At 48.3% G+C, this 17,097-nt stretch overlaps 1 protein-coding gene across 2 annotated transcripts; it reads left to right on the forward strand.

Moving 5' to 3' along the window:
* The first annotated feature begins 3,357 nt into the window (after positions 1–3,357).
* LOC136476954 (E3 ubiquitin-protein ligase IPI1-like) lies at positions 3,358–15,555 on the forward strand. Of its 2 annotated transcripts, XM_066474933.1 has the most exons (7): positions 3,358–3,707; positions 4,532–4,695; positions 5,188–5,246; positions 10,735–10,757; positions 10,833–11,054; positions 11,127–11,199; positions 14,665–15,555. In XM_066474933.1, the coding sequence occupies exons 1-7, from the start codon at positions 3,554–3,556 to the stop codon at positions 15,179–15,181; spliced, it is 1,212 nt and encodes a 403-aa protein (XP_066331030.1). In that variant the 5' UTR covers positions 3,358–3,553; the 3' UTR covers positions 15,182–15,555. The 2 variants fall into 2 exon arrangements, with proteins under 2 accessions (XP_066331030.1, XP_066331029.1); XM_066474932.1 differs by having other exon boundaries at positions 10,833–11,199; positions 14,665–15,553.
* Positions 15,556–17,097: the final 1,542 nt, after the last annotated feature.

A 17,097-nucleotide genomic window follows, 5' to 3' on the forward strand; every position in this document is an offset into this window, starting at 1 on the left:
AACGAAATAAAGCGCCCGGCCACGCCCGGCGCGGAGACGACGAAACTAAAGGAAGCACGGCTAGAAGATAACGAGATAGCTAGGAAAAACAAACAAAGCAGCAGGGCGATAGATATGTGGTGCCGTGGTGGGTCGACAGTCGACACGTAGCGCAGGTGGTCGTCGTCAGCATGAGCCGAACTGCCATATGCACAGCAGCACACGACGCTACGTACGTAAGCTGCAGCAAAGGCATGCATCGACGGATCCAATCGTGTGTGCAGGCAGGCAAGCAAGCAAAGCTAAGCTGTTGCGTCGTATCGTATGGAGAGCATTACACGACACGACACGATCGTCGACGACGTATGTATGTACTCGCGTGATGATCGAATGCACAAGTAGTGCTCCTGTTTCTTGCATGGGTTTGGTGCATTCTGAATCGCAAGGAAACACGCCACTCGCTTATGGCCTGCCTAACTGGCTATCTTCGCTCTCTCATGCATCTCATCTCTCTGTACTTTGGCATGCATGTGACCATGGTCCATGGAACCAAAGTCCATCGATACAAATCTCCAAGGTTTTCGTTCCTTAGTACCTAATCCAATAGCTTTATTTGGAAATCAGCCGCATGCTTGCACAAATCTCAATATCTTTTTTCCATCTATAAAAAGGACAAGCCAAGGCACCCAACTCGTGCATGTCTCTGCAACTACATACTGCTGGCTGACTGCTGATGTCTCGTACTCTCCTAGGCTCCTAGCTAGTCTCGTACGTACACCCAACCATATACCACTCGTGGATTTCACCTCTATCCTCTGGTCAGTTCACCGACCGAGCACACAGCAACCGCCATGAAGAGCATTGGCAAGGCGGCCGAGCTCGTGAGCAAGGCGGTGGGCGCGCTGCGGCGGAAGGCCGGCGTCCTCAAGGCCCGCCTCCTCTTCCTGGCCTCGACGCGCCGCAGGGCCGCGGTGCTCGCCGGGATATCCCGCCACATCCGCGCGCTTACTACGCCGCGCCAGCCGTGCCAGGAGAAGGCGGCGGCGCAGCAGAGGCGGCACTACTGCCGCGGCAGCAGGGCGCCCCTCGCGCCGGCGGACGACGAGGACGACGGCGTAGTCCCCTTCTGCTTCCCCCACCGCCAGCTCCCCGCCATCTTGCTACTAGACGTCCAAGCAGTCGACGGCGACGCTGACGGCGGCAGCGACGGAGGGTGCACCGCCGACTCTGACTGGACACTCGCGCTGCGCTCGCTGTTCGATGACGACGAAGGTGGCCACCACCGTGGTGGCGATGATTACTTGCTGGCGGCCGACGACGACGAGGACGACGGAGAGGACGCGACGTCGGTGATCGACGTCATCCGGAGGCGCCGGGAGGGAGACGGGCAGGAGTTCAGGATCGAGGACGAGATCGACCGGGCCGCCGACATGTACATCACCAGGGTTCGCCACCGGATGAGCAAGCAGCTGGAGGAGCTAATTGTGGCGACCAGTGCTGGCTCTGCTTCCCATTAGTTTTGTTCTTTTTTGGGGTGTTCGATTCGCATGCGTGACAGTACTTGACTCTTGACCAAGTCCTTTGTGTTTGTTTCTTGTTTGCACTGCTGTAAACTATTAATTTACTGGCCTGTTTGGAGTTTGGACGCAGAGATTCATTTTTCCGTGCATAAGCAATTAAGCAGTGGCCTGTTTGTTTGGTTGAACTTTGCACTGCTGTAAACTACTGTATTTATTTTTCTTTTTGAGCGAACTACTGTATTTATTTGTACGGAGTACGATCTAAATCCTCAAAATGCTGTTTCGAAACAAGTCTTATAACAGTTATTCACTTGGTTTTCAATACTCAATGTCGGCCAAATTTACTATAATACCCAATAAATAAAAAACAAATACAAGACACTATGCACATGAGTCGATCGTTATGCAAGAGTTCTTAACTCGCCCGCGGAAAGAGTTGATTGTCATGAGAATAACTCGCCCGCGGAAAGGGTTGATTGTCATGAGCTTATGTTGGTAACTATGACCAAGATACGACATGGACATAGTGCAATTTAAGCAACGCACTTCACATCCTAACAGGAAGAAGTTTATAAATACCAAGTGGCCTTGTACCGACCATGTATACACATACACCATGTTCGCTTGATCGTTTCTATGGCTTATAAGCCGGTTGCTGCTGTTTTGTTTTGAGAGAAAAACACTGTATCATAGCTGATACGATCAAGCAAACACGGTGATAAAAGATGTTCCTAGGAATCATATATACTTTGGCAAATGGCAAAGTGACATGATGACAAAGACTTTTATAAGCCTGCTTGCCAAGAAAAGTACCACTTAATGGCCTGAACAGAAACCTAAAAACAAAGCAATTATGCTAACCATAAGTATTATCGACTCGTATACCTTGGTTTTCTGTTTATCTATCAAGAAGCAATGTAGAGAACAAGATCATGGAAAATATTATACGGACTCAAGTAGTGATGCAATTTGCATCCTAACAAGTTTACCAAAGTAGATTGTATACCGTATATTACCCCACATGAAAAAAGATGTCCTGAAATATAAAAATTGGTAAGTGACGTGCCAAACAATTATATAAACCCCAGTCATTGAAGGAATATACCCCCTTATGCACAGTGGTGGATCTCAAAGGATTCAAACTTGTGTGTTGCGTCAAACTTGTTGATTCTAAGTCAATTAATTAATACAAACATTACACAGTTAACATATAAAACTCTATATTCTATGAAGGGAGTTAAATGTATTTTTGGCAAAAACTATGGAAACGGGTGGCCTCACCGCTTATACATAGATCTACCACTGCTTATGCATGGACGCGTGACGCCTCCAACATAATCCTAAAATAAAGATCTCATTCGCAAAAAGGAGAGGACCATTATGGAACTTAAATATATGAAATTTGGCAACTAATGTGACAAAAAATGTTTTATCAACCCACTTATATTGAAAAAAATACCACATAATGCCTTTTGGCTATCAAGAAACAAAACAAGGGGTTGGATAATGTGTGGGATGAACTCAAGTGAGGTTATCTACATCCTTATACAAGTTTGCCGAGTGGACTGTATCTGGAATGCCACGTGTAAAAAATGTCTCTAAATAATAAAATTTGGCATGTGACATAGTAGTAAATACTTGATCACGTACCTGTTTATTGATTGAAATAAAACCTGTGCGCGCATGATCCCCTCAACAGAAATCTAAAAACGAACCTGTCCCTAAAAACAAACCATGACAAGTGTCACCAGCAAACATACAACCACTACGCACGGACACAAAAACATGCCAAACATTTGCGAGGTAAAAAAACCAGCATAAAAAGGCCAATAATCATCGTCCATTTTTTCTCGATCACTTCTCCCATTTTCGCGTCTTCCACCCTCCTTCCATTCCATTCCGTTCGGACACACCGTCCTCGTTTCTCTCTCCTCCCCTCTTCTGTCCTGTCCTTCCCGTGCGAGCTCACGCGGTCCCCCACCGGCCCACCCCCACGAGCGCCTCCGCGGCGAGGAAGAGAGAGAGTCAGCAGGCGGAGCGGGGGGCGCGCGCAGATGGATCTGGAGAGGTCGCCGCCGGCGTCTCCGGCGGAGGCGGCAGTGGCCGGCGGCGGGGCCGCGGCCTGCTCCATCTGCCTGGATCCGGTGCTCGCCCGCGGCGCCGGCCGGTCCGTCGCCAAGCTGCAATGCGGACACGAGTTCCACCTAGGTCAGATTCCCTCGCGCCGCTGCTAGGCTACGGGGTTTCATCGTCCGGATCTGCTTGTGATGGTCGCTTTGGTCGGGTACCGTGCGCCACGGGCGCAATTTGCCGTGGAACAGGCGTAATTTACTGTAAGAGAGGAATTCTGGTGGGTAGATTTTGAGGATTTCATAGCGTCATCGACGTGGTTCAGACTTGAACAACGGGGATATTTAGGCACATACATGTTCGGATGATGATGATGGGATGAGAACTGCACGTGTAAGAGTTACCGAGTAAGTAGAGCAGTTCCTGCGTAATTGGAGCCCCAGGTCTGACGAGCAAATCCGTAAGCTTGAATTTAGTGGTAATTTAGGTTGGGGATGGGAACTGCACGTGTAAGAGTAACCAGGTAAGTAGAGCCGTTCCCGCGTAATTGGAGCCCCAGGTGTGACGAGCGAATCCGTAAGCTTGAATGTAGCGGTAATTTAGGTTGTTTCACTAGCGGTTGGCCAGTTGCTTGTGGCAATTTAGCTTAGTTATTAGGTCTATAACGGCTTTTGCCTAGTGACAACATGAAAGGTTTGGACCTTTGGGGCTTGCTTTTCCAATTCAGGTCGCACCTTGTGTCAAGTACTGATTGCACCTGGAAATTTTGTCGAGCACCAAAGTTTAATTCAACTTGAAGTCTTGAATACGATCAGCACAATTTGTTGTCGCATCTGCTTTTTTATCTTATCTCCAAAATGTCTCTGTCCCCTCACCCCTGTGCGTTTATATGAACGTGAGCATGAAAAATACATTATGATATCTTAGGCAGATTGCTGAACTAAACACGTTTTTCTTGCCAGATTGTATTGGGTCCGCATTCAATGCAAAAGGAGCGATGCAATGCCCTAATTGTCGGAAGATTGAGAAAGGTCGCTGGCTTTATGCAAGCGGACATCGCCCCTCTGCTGATATTGATATGGGTGGCTGGGTGACTAGCGACAACTATGATATCACCTCCGAGCTTGTAAGTGCACATATTTGAGTAAATAAACATTTATGTGATACAAGTACTAACTTACATTACTGTTGATTCTGCTTCATGAGCAGTCGTCTTTTTAGTTTGTACTATAGGCACTAGAACAGGTGTTATAGACTTATAGTGCTGCTGGCTTACAATGTTTTGGTAGCTTGTTCTCCCTCTTTTCAGGGAGTAGTTTAACTAGGTAAATTGATATTTGACCATAAATTTTCCCTATAATATTTTATTGATACGAGTTACAGTATCATAAATTCATATTCATCAGCAAATGATTTTGAATATGAACCTAACACTATCTTTGTGGCACATGACTCATGTTATTAGACTAATTGTTGGTCAAAGCATGAACTTGAATGGTCAAACTACACGTTATGAGGGGAATACTAGAAGACACATTTTGCAGTCTTAGTACATCATTATTACCTGTCATAATTTAACCTTTCCTATTTCTCATTATCCTGTTGTCTTTATTCACAGCCTTTTGGATTTCAATGGTGCCCCTTTAGTGGATTCACCCAGCTAGCATCTGTGTTTGAGTAAGTACTTCTCCTTACCTTTGATTGGATGGGTTTTGCATCATGTTTTCAATGATTGTGAAGCAAGAATGAGGATGCCCTCTTCCTTAGATGATACTCCCTACAGTCTTACTTTCGAAAGAGAGTACCTATTTTGCCATAGGAAAATTTTGATGTGGGACACTGAGCTTAGATGGTACTCCCTCCACTCCATTTTATTAGGTGACATAGCAAAAATCATGATTCCATTTTATTAGGCGTGTTGCTTTGATCTCTGTGTGCATTAACTCAGCTGGAGAAGCGTCCAGCTCTGCTGCATGCGTGCGTTTCCTTGAGCGGGGTGTGGGGTAGGCCAGGCTCGCGGCATGCATGCATACATGCCGAAGTCGTAGCGCTAGCGTGGCACCCGACAGTAGTCATTGTGTATGTTTTGGTTTTGTGATTTTTTTGCCTCTGCCTAATATACCAGATCGGATGGAGTATATGCTGTTTCACACTGTGTCGGGTATCGGTATTAGGGATAACGAAAGCAAAGAAGTTAGCGCCCACGCTGACTTCCCCGGATGGCTCGAGACGTATTAAAAGGTCTCACCCGACCTCAAGGCCGTAGGCTCCGTCTGGCCCGACCCCTTGGGTATGGGCTCCGTCTGGCCCGACCCCTTGGGTGCGGGCTCCGTCTCGCCCGACCTCGAGGCCGCGGGCTCCGTCTCGCCCGACCTCGAGGCCGCGGGCCCCTGTCTCGCCCGACCTCGAGGCCGCGGGCCCCGTCTCGCCCGACCTCGAGGACGAGGGTTCCGTCTCATCCGACGGGGACCCATACCGCCGCCAACAACTCCAGGTCCAAGCGTATGGACCTGGGTCAAAACTGTGACGCCAGGGAAGAGGCTGGCACGCCTCGATGTAACCCGTGGCCATGACGGGCCATACCTGGGAATTCACATCAAGAACAGTGTCGGACGTGCCGGTGCTGTTCTGCCTAATCCTAGTACGGACGCTGACAGACGCGTCAGTTCACCACGACGTCCGTCGGTATGGAGTGGAACGCCATGACCGGCAGATGACGCCTGCGCATGGCGCCAGTGACGAACAGGGGCAAGCTCAGCCTCCTCCTGACGGGCGGCAACGAGCTGTGCGGCCAGCCCCTCACTCCGCCGTGTCTCCTCAGCAAGTAACTGGGATTTCTCCCGGCTGCGGGCCATAAGGATCTGCGAAGAAGACAAGACTTAGAGGCGCGGAAAGAGAACATGAGGGTCGGAAGCACGATCATATCATACCTGGCCAACCGGGGCGACAATGTCACGCATCGAACTCAGCATGGTGGTCAGGGCGCAAAACGTGCCCCCAGCCTCCGTGTGGACGCTCCCCCATTCTCTCTCCTCTGTTGCTTCATCGAGGGCAGCCACCCGGACCATAGACCGGGACGTCCCTGCGCCGACCTCAAGCGACGCTGACCTCTCTTGCGGCGGCCGCTCCTCTAGCGATAGAGGGGGTGGGTGACGCGGACACGGAGGCCTGCCCTGTCGCCACATCCGCGAAGGATGCCTCGGGTGCGCCCCCTTCCGTCCGCCTCGCCACGGACACGGCCATCTGCACGGACGACGGCTCCGGCCGTGCTGCCTTCGCCTGCGACGTCGAGGACAGCCACCGGCTGCGCCTCCCCGGTCGACGCCGTGGCCGCCCCAACGCCACTCACGCTCACCACCGGCGTGGCGCCAATCGGCTCCTGACGCGTTTGCCAGAGGAGGATCTTTTTCGGAGCGAGCCGCAGGAGAGTCCCGCGTCCTCCGAAGTTACAAGGGACATGGAGGTCAGTTCGCGGCAAAAATTCGTTAGGACAAAAGGACGAAAAAACTCTTAACTCACCCTGACACCATCATGCGAGGACGTTTTGGGGCTGGCTTGCTCGACCCTGGCTGCTTCTCGTCGGCACGTTGCCGCTTCGAACCCTCCCTCGGCTCGGAGGGCTCGGACGAATCAGAACGGCCGCCTCCCGCCGACTCTGGAGCCGCCACCGAGGGCTCGGACAGAGCGGGGCGACCTGTTTCCGCCGGCTCCGGGGCCGCCGTCGAAGGCCCAGACGAGGCGAGGCGGCCTGATTCCGCCGGTTCCGAGGCCGCCGCCGAAGGTCCGGACGGGGCGGGGCGTTTTGATTCCGCTGGCTCCGGGCGCGCGTCCTTCCCCTCCTGCCCCGTGCCATGCTGCAGGAAAGGCCTCGCCTGCGGCGAAGGCGGGTCCTCGTCCCCGGCGGCCAGATCATCCCACGGGGTGGGCGACATGAAGCCGTCATCCTCTTTCTCCTCTTCTTCTTCCTCCTCGTCTTCCGACGAACCTTGACGCCACTTCCCTCGCTGCAGCTTCGCTCGCTGCTTCGCTCGCTGTTTCTTCTCCTCGTCGTCCTTATTCTTCTTCCTTCGTTCATCCGCGGCACGGTTCGCCGCCCTCACGACCACCGTGCCGGTATTAGGGATACCCAAAGCAAGGAAGTTAGCGCCCACGCTGACTTCCTCGAATGGCTTGAGACGTATTGAAAAGGTCTCGCCTGACATCAAGCCCGCGGGCTCCGTCTCGCCCCACCCCTTGGGTACGGGCTCTGTCTCGCCCGACCCGTTAGGTGCGGGCTCCGTCTCGCCCGACCTCGAGGCCGCTGAGCTCCGTCTTGCCCGACCCTTTGGGTACGGGCTCCGTCTCGCCCGACCCCTTGGGTGCGGGCCCCGTCTCGCCCGACCTCGAGGCCGCGGGCTTCGTCTCGCCCGACCTCGAGGACGCGGGTTCCGTCTCGTCCGACGGGGACCCATACCGTCGCCAACAACTCCAGGTCCAAGCGTATGGGCCTGGGTCAAAACTGTGACGCCAGGGAAGAGGCTGGCACTGCCTCGATGTAACCCGTGGCCATGACGGGCCATACCTGGGGATTCCCATCAAGAACAGTGTCGGACGTGCCGGTGCTGTTCTGCCTAATCCTAGTACGGACGCTGACAGGCGCGTCAGTTCACCACGACGTCCGTCGGTACGGAGTGGAACGCCATGTCCGGCAGATGACGCCTGCGCATGGCGCCAGTGACGAACAGGACCGCGACATGGAGCCGTCCCTGTTGACATCTACAGGATCGGCGGGACTCGCATGAAGGAGAAGAAGGACCCGGCAACCCTGGAAGCCTTCTTCTCTCTCTCGTTCTTCTCCTTTTCCTCCTCTGTAACCCGCGCTTTCCCTTCGTCTATAAAAGGGGAAGCAGGGCGTCCCACGCTGGGGGGGATCTCGACATGGGACGAGATCTGAACACAAGAGCACGACACGAGCACACGGCTGAGTGGCAAGCGAGCTCTCAGCAGCCCGTTCACTCCTCCCACCAGAGACTTGGGATCCTCTCCTCTCTCGCCTGTTTGTAACCCCTACTGCAAACCAAGTGCCGGTAACACGAGCAGCAGCAAATTGGACGTAGGGACGTTCCGCCCGAACCAGTATAAACCCTTGTGTTCTCCGAGCCACACCATCCGAGCCAGACGCGCAAATACAAATTTACTCGTCGGTGGTCCGAAAACACCGACACACTGTTTTTGCCTATATTGGCCGAGTACCGTTACGAAATCATGATTCTTAACTGTAGCACACCCTAACGATTGTTATACTTATGTATCTGATTTGAGGAGATAGAAGGTGGGGGAGAATTGACATATTCCCAATTGTCTTTATCCTCACGCCAGATAAGATAGTGGCCTCCCTCCTCTCTTTCCTATTTCATCTGCTATTGTGCTGTCGCCTCCTGGAAGCTTAAGGTCGAGCCACATAGTTGCTGCTAAGGTCTATGTACACAGTCCCCGAGGTGCTCCTTTGTTACCTGTTGTGGTGGGGGTGAGTGGTGGCTGCCATGCTGGACATCTCCGGCAGCAGCGGCGGAGGCGCAGCGGTGGTGGCATGAGCTACTCTGATGGTGTCGATGCGCGACGCTTGATCTTGACACTAGCCTGCCTGCGCTGCTCTGGTTTTACTCAGTGCTGCTCTTGTCTGCACTTGGGCGAGCGACTGCTCCACGTCGCCGGTGGCTTTACCGATCAAAGCACTGCAAGCCCCCTCCACCTCTTCGCCCTTCCTGAATCTTCCATGGTGAGCTGCATGTGCATAGGGAGGTTGTGGCTGTGCGTGAGGTGCCTCCTACGGGCGCTGGAATGGAGGCGAGCAGCGGCATCTGGATCCGGCGCACTGCTGGAAGGGGATGGATGAGCCGCTGGCACCCAGCTTGGACTCGCTGCCGGGGGACGAATAGGATGTGGCAGCACAGACTAGGCTGTGATTCATATTGCGAGAAGGAAGAGGTGGTGGTGGCCCACAGCTGCCAAGCACCAACACAGGAGGAGAGAGGAGGAAGAACTGAAGTGGACCTGAGGGCAAAAAAAAGACATTTCTACCCCCTCTTCTCATATTGGAAAAATGATTGTTTAAATGGCTGTGGTGTGAACGAGCAAGGGTCCATACTTTTGTAATGGTACCCGGCCAATTTGGCTGTTTGTGGTTTGAAATGGCAAATCCATGTAAGTTGGATGTTCCACATCAAAATTTGCCTGTCATATGGCATGTCAATGGGTATGTTGGTTTATTGAACTAATTACCTGCTATTTGCTCTTAGTTATCAGAAAACAGCTATGACCTATGAGAAGCCAAAAATTGCAAGATGAATTCAACATGTCTACCTATGGCTGAAAGATAACCTAGAAACTGTAGATGCTATCATCAATGGTTCATGATGATGATTATTATTATAAAATTTAATGCATTAGTTAACCGTATGACATGCTCCTTAGTACCATTTCGAGTTTTCAGTCCACTAGATATCTCTTATGAAGATATGCCATGGTTTGGGCCTTTATTTATTAAAATAAAACTAAACCAACCTAGGAGGACTAGGCGTTTTATATTAAGAAGAAATAGAAACCCATTTTTTTCTCAACATGGACTCAAGCTTGGGAGTTGGGTGGTTTGGGCATAATTGCGGTCTTATTCGTAATGAATACATATAGGGCTACTGCTAAGAGTTCTAATAAATCTGGACCATTGAATTTCCAAAGAGATAAAATGATTAATAAAAAACAGAAAATGAGAAATATCTGGATAATCTGGTTTATCCAGAGTGCGCGTCTCCTGCGGCCGCACCGTTGTCGGCAGCACTGTCGTTCGTGTTCCTAGGAGGTAGTGATTCATGATATCTTATCCAGATAGACGGTCCACAATCATTTTGCAGTATCGTAGAAATTGCCATATACATGCTCACATTTAGTTTTCAACGGGCAGTAGTATAAGTCTGATGTTTACATGTCGTGATATCACCGTCTGCTTTCTGAATTGCCATTCCAGTTGGTTCATGTGTGACAATTAGCTACTAATGCCGGATTACTATGTTTTTGCTAAAAACAGCTGTTGTTTGTTTTATGGTAATACCGTATATGGAACCTCAGGTTCTTAAATGAATGTTTCATTTATTCTAGTTCTTAATTTAACCTATATTTTCTTTTGCAGGGAGCGTGAAGCTGAGCCAACTTGTAAGAATTTGACCTAAACTTGAACGTGTTAAAGTTCTTTCTTTTTTACTGCATTGATATTTCCCTTTTATGAAGATCACACAACTGGAGATCACTCAAGTGCTGCAAGCAGTTCACTTGTTTGCCCATATCTTGCCCTGCGTGGTTTTCTCCATCCTGTTCATGTGCCTTCTACTTCTAATTCTGGTGCTGAAAGCACTTCATTTCATCGGCATTCAACTGGCTTGGAAGGCCATGCCACTCCTGATTTGAATAATGCTCCAGTTTTCCATGCTACCGAGTCAAGAAATCATGACAGTGAGCACAGCCATTTGAGTAATATTCCTGTATCAGGAATTCCTGAATATTCTATGACTCCATTTGGTATAGGACTACCAAGATATGACAGTGGCAGCCAACAGAGATTGAGATCATATGCACATCATCATCCCCTAATCCATAGGTATGCGCAATTCATGAATCTCATTTTAAGTAGGTTTGTCATTTAAATATATAGTCATGTATTTAAGTATGTTTGTATCATTTAAATATATGGTCTCGTATTTATACTTTCTAAACAACCCCATTTTACGCACAAAATTACATATACTCCACCTCAATTCATGGGTGAAGCTAGAAGAAAACTAAGGGGACATGCTACTTTAGCACAATCTGTATAGAAAATATGTTGTCTAAATAATAATAAAAACAACAATTTTGAACAGTTCAACATAAATGATAGCAATCTATAATGAGAATGAAATAACCATAAAATGTTTCCAAATTGAAGAAACACAATAACAATATTGATTAGTGTACCTAGTGAAGGTGAGAACATTAAAATCATGGACAAAAGATAGTTGCCACAGGCAAAACAAGATCCTCAACAGCCTAAAGAAAAGAGAACATATCATTCAGTTTTCAAGCTCCCAACAGAAATAGATATATAGACCTTTTATTTTCGTATGTATGCTGTCTCCTAGTCCTATCCATGAAATATACATATTAACCATGGCCTAATTTATACCTTTCTTCATTTCTTTTTCTAACAAAAAAATAAGATTAGATTACTCATTACTAATGCGATTGGCTGATTGCATAACAGTGTTTTCATATACTTTGGACTCACTGTATTTAAGGCAACTTTCAAACCTATCAAACCAATTCCAGACACAAATATCAAGAAATCCCATCTTTAAACCCTAACCCTATGATCTGGTCAAACAACAAGAATCACATGATTGAAACCCAATCTAGAGTCTCTACTTGATGGGAATCAAAACAATTGACAGAATTGGAGCATTAGAAGAAAGATTGGCGAGGTTTTCTGCCTTGTTTTTGATGAGTAACAAGGTTGACAGAAAGTGATGACTCCATGGCCAGCTGTGCCGCTGCAGCCAGTGACAGAGACAGCCTTGGGTGCAGCTAGGTGTTCTTCACTGCTCAGGCCATCAGCAACGGGAATTGAGGGGTACAGAGCCACATGGATGGGTGAGGGGGCCATCTTTGTCAGAGGATCCTCTATGGGCAAAGCTAGGCCTATTGGGATAGCATTCATGTTAGTGTTTCCATTTTGGGCAAGGCTTCTGCCAGGCGGACAATGTTGGCGTGGCTGTTGGGCTTTCCATTTTGGACTGTATCCTTGCTGTTTGCTTAACAGACTTTTTGGTGTCACACCCCGTGGACACCAGTGGTGAGGGCTGGGACGTGATGAAGATGAAGATGCTCTCACGATAGATTTCTGGTGGCTGCCGACGACATTTCCACACCCACAAAACGTTGCTTGTCCCCATGACATGACCATGAATTGCATCTCCATGACTGGAGCCCAGAAATTCCAGAATCCCATTGTCTCGCCATGTATGGCTTGAGTTGCAACTCACATTTACTTGGGCTGACACCACTGTTTCTCCATGACAGAATTGCTTCAAACATTAGATCAGTGTCACACCATGGTCTACCTAGCTTCTTGTTTGCATGACCCACTCTTTACTCTGGAAGCACCGAAGCAGCAATATTTCATCCACTTGGTAAAAAATGTTGTATACCTCCTCAGCACTAAAACCCCGGGCCGTAGAACAGAAGACTTGGCCATGTACTTTGAGTTGCACAAACATTTGGTTTTTTACATCCATGCCAGGTTCTAGGAAGAGGGAAGACTTGTACACTATGACTAGACCAAGCTGCAACAAGACAGAACAAGCACTGATATTTTGCAAGTCTTTGGCATCCAGTGCTGTAGCAGACATTTGCTGTTTCATGACTCGGGTCTTCCCTGCCACATCACAGGCCATTTGTTGTAGTAAGTTGTCCTGTGTCTCATTGTTAAATGGCATGCTCTCATGCTACACATCCGCATGAGGTGCTTCATTCAACAGTTCCCTTGCAGCAACCTTTGTTTCCATATGAGCCCTGAACATGTCCAGTTCAGCCTGAGCTGCTGCATTGGCCTCAAGAGGTCGTTCATCAAACAAATTATCCTCAACATCTATGACAGCATCCAATGGGAAGTAGTTGCTGCTATCATGACTCATGAGTGAGCACAGCCATGATGACAGGTTTGGCACTTGATTTGTTCTCCTCACCACTCAAAGTGCTCTCCGTAGTGAATTAATTGATGCAACAGTAATCCATCCTTTGGGTCCATGTCAGATGACCTCTGTCATCCCATATGATGACTCTGATGCATTTTAGCAAGTTCTCAAGAGAAAGCAATACCAGGAATTCCCGGTGACATTGGCATAACATGTTCTATATGTGATGCTTCCACTTCCTTGAGAGGCATTTCCTCGAACATTTGGTCTGCATCAATGACCCCAAGAACTCATTGTGGTGATGAGTAATCAACATCATTGAGTTTGGTTTTGGTGACCTGAACAAATTGATTTCTTCACACCCTACTCACTCTATGTGGTATGTGCTAATGACAACTCTTGATTAAGCCATTCTGCATCGTCGTTACAAAGAGGCATATCATCGAAGAGCTACATATAAGTCATGAGCAACCTTATCTGTCGCCTTGGATGCTAGATGGAGCGACTGCACTGCCGCCCACTGCACGTCAGGAGCACGATCCTTGGTCACTGAATTGATATGCGCAGTCATCTGTTGTTACGTGGTGCCAAGCAGACGTACAGCCCATCCATGCACTCTATGGTCTGATCCAACATGTCCTCTGTTTTCTGCTGTGCCACCACTATCGCCTCCAACATGAGATTGTCTTCCGCCGCCACACACAGCTCTTGAACTCACGTCATGATCCACTGCCACTATGCATGCCGTGTGGATTTCAGTTGAGATCCACCACCGAGATCCCAATGAAATCTACAGCTGCTGCTCACCACCAGAAGCCCAAGATGTGGTCTACCGACACTAGGCACGCTGCGGAGCCCCCACCACACCCAGACCCACACTGAAAAAAGCTAGCTCTGAATACCAACTGTCACACCTGTGGCCATTGGCGGTGCGGACTAGGAAGTGAGGCGGTAGATTTCCTTACCGAAGAGGATTGCCGGGACGTGAGAAGATTTGCTGCTGACGAGGTGGAGAGGGCAACACCCTGATTCAGTTTCTGATTTGATCCTACTCTGCTCTGGCGTGTCGCACCTATATATAGACCATGCCTACAGGTGTTACACCAGGGGGTTCATGGCTTTGGGCCATGCGGGTGCATGCATCTGCACCCACATGGTATAATTGACTTTTGCCCTGCCTTAAATAGGCGGTGCCTAATAGCTGCTGCTGCCTAAGTTATGCTGAAGTTCAGCTGTAAAGCCCTAAAACTGAAAATTTTGATCTGCTTGATGGTTCCATTGGCTAGTTCAAGCTTATATTGAAATATTGTTTGCTACAAATCATTGCCTGATTTTCTTTCGCTTTGTTAAATCACAAATTCCCCTCTCTCTTATACAATGTTTAAATACTGCAGGCCAACACCTCGCAGTGGAAGCAATTTGGTGGCACCATTAGGGTCAGTTCCAGCTGTCGTGGCAGAGACTAGAGGCCATGGTCATGGTGCAAGAGGCCATATGTATCAACAGTCGATGCACTCATCTGTGCAGGGCAGCCCGTTCCCTCCTAGCACTAGAAGGGTTAGGCCCAGAGCCTTGACAATTACATCTTTCATTGCAGCGACTTCCTCAGGTGAGATTGGAAGGCCCCATGGATTTCCCGCTCCTGGAGCTGTGAACAGGAGCGTTTCTGATTCTGAGGGCATCTCTAGACCCATTGACCAACCATATACATGGGGCTGGGAGGGCTTTGCTCCGTTCCCTTGGATCCCTGCTGAAGGCGAGTCTCACTGGTGGGGCACCTTCAATCCTATGCAGAACCATGCGCATGGAAGTTTTACCAGAAGGCCTGCTGGGGAGCGGATGCCGCATAGCCACCCAGAGAACGGCTATCAGCCTGTGCCCCCTTCACAGAGGATGCCACCGTTCTTGTGATTAGACAAGGCTGTTTCTCCAATTGTTGTGTATAAAAATTATTTGATTCGAGACTTGAGCGAGAACAATGAACAAAGATCGACTGCACTGCAGCATTGAAACTGGTCGGTTAAGGGACCTGTATGATGTTTATGCCGCTGGTATTTTAGCGTTTTCGGTCCAGCAGCACTCAGGTTTCGTTGAGCGCTGTAGTTTGTCCTAACTGATATGGACTATTTGGAAACATGAGCTAAACTGCATCTCTGGTCCCTGGGATTCAAAAGCACCGAGTGCAGCTATGAAATTTGTTCGTCACAATCGTGTATTTCTGAATTATCTGTGGGCTGTGGCCTATGGTTGTTTCATGATCACTCATTTCCTCTGCCAGCACTGTAGCGGCGCTATTGCTTTTTTATGTTCACTAGTTGACAAACGTGCAGTTACCGTGAATTGGCCCCGTTGGCTAGAGGAATTTGTGAGAGGAAAATACTATTTCGGATAAAAAAAGAAGCGGATCAAGCTAGATTTAAAGGCACGCGAACGGGGGCATTATGTGGTAATGTGGTAATATCCAAAAATGTCAGCGTGCAAGGCAACCCCGCTTCTGTTGATTTCATCTGCTGCTCGAAGGATGAGTTTTTGCTTCTGTATTGACTAGGTAGCGTGCCTGTGCGTTCCTACGAGACAATAAAATTTTGTACTAAAAATACATAGATCACACGATAAATAACAGTACTGTTTAATAAAGGTACTTTTGATTATCATGAAAAAAGTATTAACAAGCAATATTATCTTGTCTATAGAGCTACAACCTCTTTATAGATGATATTCATTGGGAATATTATCATTTAACAGTTTCTTCCCCTCGTTCATGTCCTTCTCAATAATTAACGCTGTCAAGATCCTGATATTAGATCTTGCTATGGATATAGATAGCGCTACGTATAATTGGCTATGTAAAAACACTGGTAAGATGAAGAAACCTAGGTCTATGTCCGTTGCAACGAAACAACATATACACAAGAGTTTGACTGGTTCTCGGTAAGGCGAGACCAGCTAGCAGCCACACAAGCACATTGCGAGTTACATACACGAGGGACACATGGCGAGTTACGTACACAAGGGGCACATGGCAAGTTACATGCCTACTAACCCATCTCCCCTCTCTAATATTGCAGCACGAACTTACGGCTCCAATGATATTTCAAACCTTGTCTAATATTTCCAAACATCAAATATTTGCAAACCAGAGGGAGTACGACGAAAACTTATTGCAACAGAAAACTTGGATGACATAGATACAATCGGAACCTTTGTATAAAGTTAGTAAGGTTCCTAACAAAAACTATCAAAAACTATTAAGACACTCAAAATAGATATTGTCCACTGCAAAGTCTTTAAACCAGACTCTCCATTTTTTGAAGTATCTGTGTCAGCACTAATTAACCGGAAATAGGGACGTGAAGCAGATCACTAAGCACTGCCACCTTATCGAGAAGATCGTGAGCCTGTGAATGCTGCCGACGAAGAGGGACGTCATCTCCTATGCGGTTTCCTGGTCAATCTCCTCGAGGTTGCCAACATCTTGAGCGCGTCCAAGGCAGAGCTGGTAAGGAGGGTAGGATGACAGCTCGAGGAGGCCAACGTTGCAGACCTATTGATTCCATCGCCGTCTTGCAACCAATTCAAATGTAATCAGACATGCTGCAATCAATTGTTTCATAGCACCCTTATGTCCAACCAAAGGAAAACCAATAACACTCTTCAGTCAGCTGTGCAACTTGCAAGAAAATCTTAACCGGATGCGCTGCATATTCAGACTCTTGCAGATATTGGTCTTTTTTTAGTTAGACAACATAGTGGTTTGAGTGTTTGACCATTCAATTTATCACAAGTAATACTCCTTTCTAACAGGCCACTATTTCAATTAATTAAGC

Source organism: Miscanthus floridulus, chromosome 8 (genome assembly GCF_019320115.1).
Source record: "Miscanthus floridulus cultivar M001 chromosome 8, ASM1932011v1, whole genome shotgun sequence".
In the NCBI taxonomy this organism is placed as follows: Eukaryota; Viridiplantae; Streptophyta; class Magnoliopsida; order Poales; family Poaceae; genus Miscanthus; species Miscanthus floridulus.

Coding starts and splice junctions, on each gene's coding strand:
- LOC136476954 (XM_066474932.1), top strand. CDS start 3,554: ATGGATCTGGAGAGGTCGCCGCCGGCGTCTCCGGCGGAGGCGGCAGTG. Junction 4,696..5,187: donor ATGATATCACCTCCGAGCTT/GTAAGTGCACAT, acceptor CTTTATTCACAG/CCTTTTGGATTTCAATGGTG. Junction 10,758..10,832: donor GCGTGAAGCTGAGCCAACTT/GTAAGAATTTGA, acceptor CCTTTTATGAAG/ATCACACAACTGGAGATCAC.